This window comes from Antrostomus carolinensis, unplaced genomic scaffold, assembly GCF_000700745.2.
Source record: "Antrostomus carolinensis isolate BGI_N321 unplaced genomic scaffold, ASM70074v2 scaffold26040, whole genome shotgun sequence".
Taxonomy (NCBI): domain Eukaryota; kingdom Metazoa; phylum Chordata; class Aves; order Caprimulgiformes; family Caprimulgidae; genus Antrostomus; species Antrostomus carolinensis.
In genome coordinates, this window is record NW_010288100.1 from 331 (window position 1) to 3,649 (window position 3,319).

Here is a 3,319-nt window from a genome sequence, read left to right on the forward strand (position 1 = left end):
GATGCAGTCCTGTGGAACTTGCTCTAGGTGAACCTGCTTTGGCAGGGGGGGTTGGACCAGATGATCTTCCATTCTGGGATTTGTGTACTTCTGAAGAGCTATGAATTACAAAGGGCAGGAGATTCACAAGTGGCAACCAGCGCTTGCCCTGTTCCATGGAAAGCAATACTGCTGGTTAATCCAAGTTCTACCTTAATCAGTCATGAAGGAGGGTATAAGCATGTGAAGTTGTTCTACGCCATGCAGCCCATTCCTCAGGAGCAGCAGGGAAAGTCTAAAGTGTGATGGAAAAACATTATCTAGGAAAGAGAATAAGACTAAATTTAAAGCGTCAAAATGAGTAAAAACTATTCTTGCCCTAGCAATCTCTGGCTATTTTTAAGCACCAAAACTGTGCTGAACAACTTCAGCACAAGAGCAAAGTCTGCACAGATTGCCTGATGGAACAGTCTTCACCAGCTGTAGACGAGCTTAGAAATGACAGAACTGACACTTTTCCTTAGTTGCATTTATTGTGCATAAACTTCAAAGTCACATTTTACTGCTTTTCATAGAAATTATATAAATGGATATACACAATCACATCAAAACCTGAGCTCTAAAACCAAAAACATCTGTATTTCTTACACGTATACTATAAAATCCTGGCCACATTTTCAGGAAACAGAACAATTTAGTGTTAGATAGCAGCAAAACCTCCAATATTTGTTTTCCTTTAAATGAGACAACCCCCATGTTTGTTGCACGCTAAACAGTTTAGATATTTCTAAAGTTGTGTCCTAGGACCAAAGTAGGATGGATTAATTTTATTTTGTTTTTCTTATATTCAACTATAAGACTACTCCCCATGAGAGCCTTCTTCCCAGTTTTGACAAGTGATTACCCTGTCTCCCCACAGAGGTATTGGCTTATTGGCTTCTAAAATAATTCTTGGTCTACACTGGTAGACAAAGTAGTACCCAGAACAGAATGGCTCTTCCCAATAAATCCATGAAATAGAACCAAAAATTCTTGTTTCTGCAAATTCTAGAATACCTTTCTGTCTTCTGCTGCTTTTCACCTCCCCACATACACCACTTTAGCTTTTGAACCAAGATGTTGACAATTTTTGAAGAGTCAAAGTAAAGAGCAAGGATGTGTGTGACTGATGCATCTTTAACAGGATCTTTAAACTCATTCAACACAAGATAGTTACCAGGTCAGTGGAAAAACTTACTCTCAAGTATTTTTGTATTAAGTTAGTTCAAGTCAGCAGAGTAGGAATCTTGTTGATTATTAACTGACACAGACTTCTAGTAACAGGAAAGTCATCAACCCTGAAGATCCCTCTTAAAGGTTTCAAAGCCAGAGTTATGAACATCTGCTCAAATGGCTTATGACACTGGAAAAATCTCACATGTGTATGGTGTAAAACATTCTAGGGCATCGACTACTTTTTTTTTTAATACTAAATTGGATGCCAAATTTCCTCACTGTCACAGGCAAGAGTTTCATTCTTTTCCTTGAAAAAGGAGAAGAGAGACCTATCTAGAAAGCAAGTACCTACTTTGTACAGGATTATTGAAGTACACCACCTCTTACACTGGAAGTAATGGGACTCAGTGACAGAACACATCGACTCTCAGCTTCAGCACTAGAAACTGAAAAGACATCCTTTGCAAAGTCAGATTTTTATAGACAACAAATTTGTATTCCAGAAATATAAAATACTTTGGTAGTTTGAAGCTTAAAGGTTACAGCAGTACAAAATAGCAACAACTGAACAAAATTAAACCATTACCTCAGGTCCAACTTTAACCTATTAGGAATTAAAAATCCTTGAAGCTCCAGAGCTTTTTTTCAGAATTGATGATTTGAAGAGATCCAGAGTGTCCAGTTGTAACAGGTTTATAGTGTATGCAGAGCTCATCCTTCCAGTTTAACTTCTATTTCAAAATGTGGAAGATGATTGCAGAAGAGTCATCTGTAAAAATCAGTCTGGATATTATGTTGCCTCATGTTCCCTCCAGAGCTCCAGCAGCAGTTTTGCAAATGCTGTCAAGTTTTGGTTTGCTGAGATGTTAGTGCCAATAGTCTTTTGCTGAGCAATGCATTGTGTCGCTGAAGATACTCTATTACATCTCCTTGCTTCTCAACTATCTCTTCTAGACTTGAATTTTCCCTTGAAATAACAAAAGTGCATATGGGTTTCAATAAGTGACAGCAGTTTTCTAACATTTTTATAATAGAGCTAATTAACAAATACTTAAACAAGTTGCTTCCTTCAGTTTTACTTTTGTTGATCTCAACTGACTTTTGAGAGAGGAGGCAATGTACAAACACATTTATGTTTAACTTCCATTTTGCACGAGAAGGCTGGACCAGAAGAAAGTTTGGCTAAACTTCATGCCATGTACGCATAATTGAGTCACAGATTTCCTGCTAGACAGTTACAGGAGAGTTGTAGTATGAGGGTTCTCACTGTTTGAGAAGCTTCAGGTTAGTGAGCCAGACACCATACTAGAATTGTACTAAAAAATCCATGGCACCTTTTACAAATACATTAGGAAACTATTTTAAGCAGGTATAGTATTTTTATTCAGCTGCGGGGATCATAAGCTGTTTAAGACAGAAGTTTCTTGATTAACCTGCAGTAGCATACATGATATACTACTATATACAGTGATATCTGTCACAATACCATAACAGCATCAGCACCAAACTGTTGTGCTATTTCAGATCTACAACCTCATGGACAGCTAACTTCCCACTTAAAGTATTTCCAGCTTTCAGACATCCTTCCTTTTAACTAGGATAGTAACCCCGAGAAATCGACAAAAATCTGTAAGAGCACTAAGTTTTGTCAAATCTATAATTAGGAACTTTTAAGAATAGAGCAAGAACAAGTATCAGTGTCTGAGCATATTCCAGGCTTCCTTACACATTATTTCTTCTAGCTGACTGAGGAATCTGTCCTCTTAGTACACATGTAGCATCCTGAAGCTTAGAAAGTTGCTCCTCAGCCTTGCAGCATTTTGTGGAGGAACACTGCCCTTTCCATAGCTCTTAGAAAGTGCTGAGGAGGATAGCTAGAGCAGAAAAAAGCTTAGGTCCAATTCAAAACCTACTGTAGTTAAACTGTAAAAAAAGAAAACAAGTTTCGTAGACAGAAAGCTTGCAACTAGTCATCTGCACTACCAACTTCAAGCACCAGAAGAGATCTTGATCAGTAGCTTAGGTTGCAGAGGTCACATTATTCAAAAAACATTCTTATAACCAGGGTCAACTGAAGGGCTGACAGGATTCACTTTTCAATAGACCTTAACTCTCAAGGGAAAGA

At 37.9% G+C, this 3,319-nt stretch overlaps 1 protein-coding gene across 1 annotated transcript in view; it reads right to left on the reverse strand.

The window, feature by feature from the left end:
* Window positions 1-1,784: 1,784 nt before the first annotated feature.
* Window positions 1,785-3,319, reverse strand: part of TMEM192 (transmembrane protein 192) — a 14,501-nt gene continuing 12,966 nt past the window's right edge. The window contains exon 6 of the mRNA XM_010165558.1: window positions 1,785-2,161. Coding sequence (XP_010163860.1) covers window positions 2,038-2,161 — 124 coding nt within the window. The 3' untranslated portion in view covers window positions 1,785-2,037. The remainder of the gene's footprint in view (window positions 2,162-3,319) is intronic.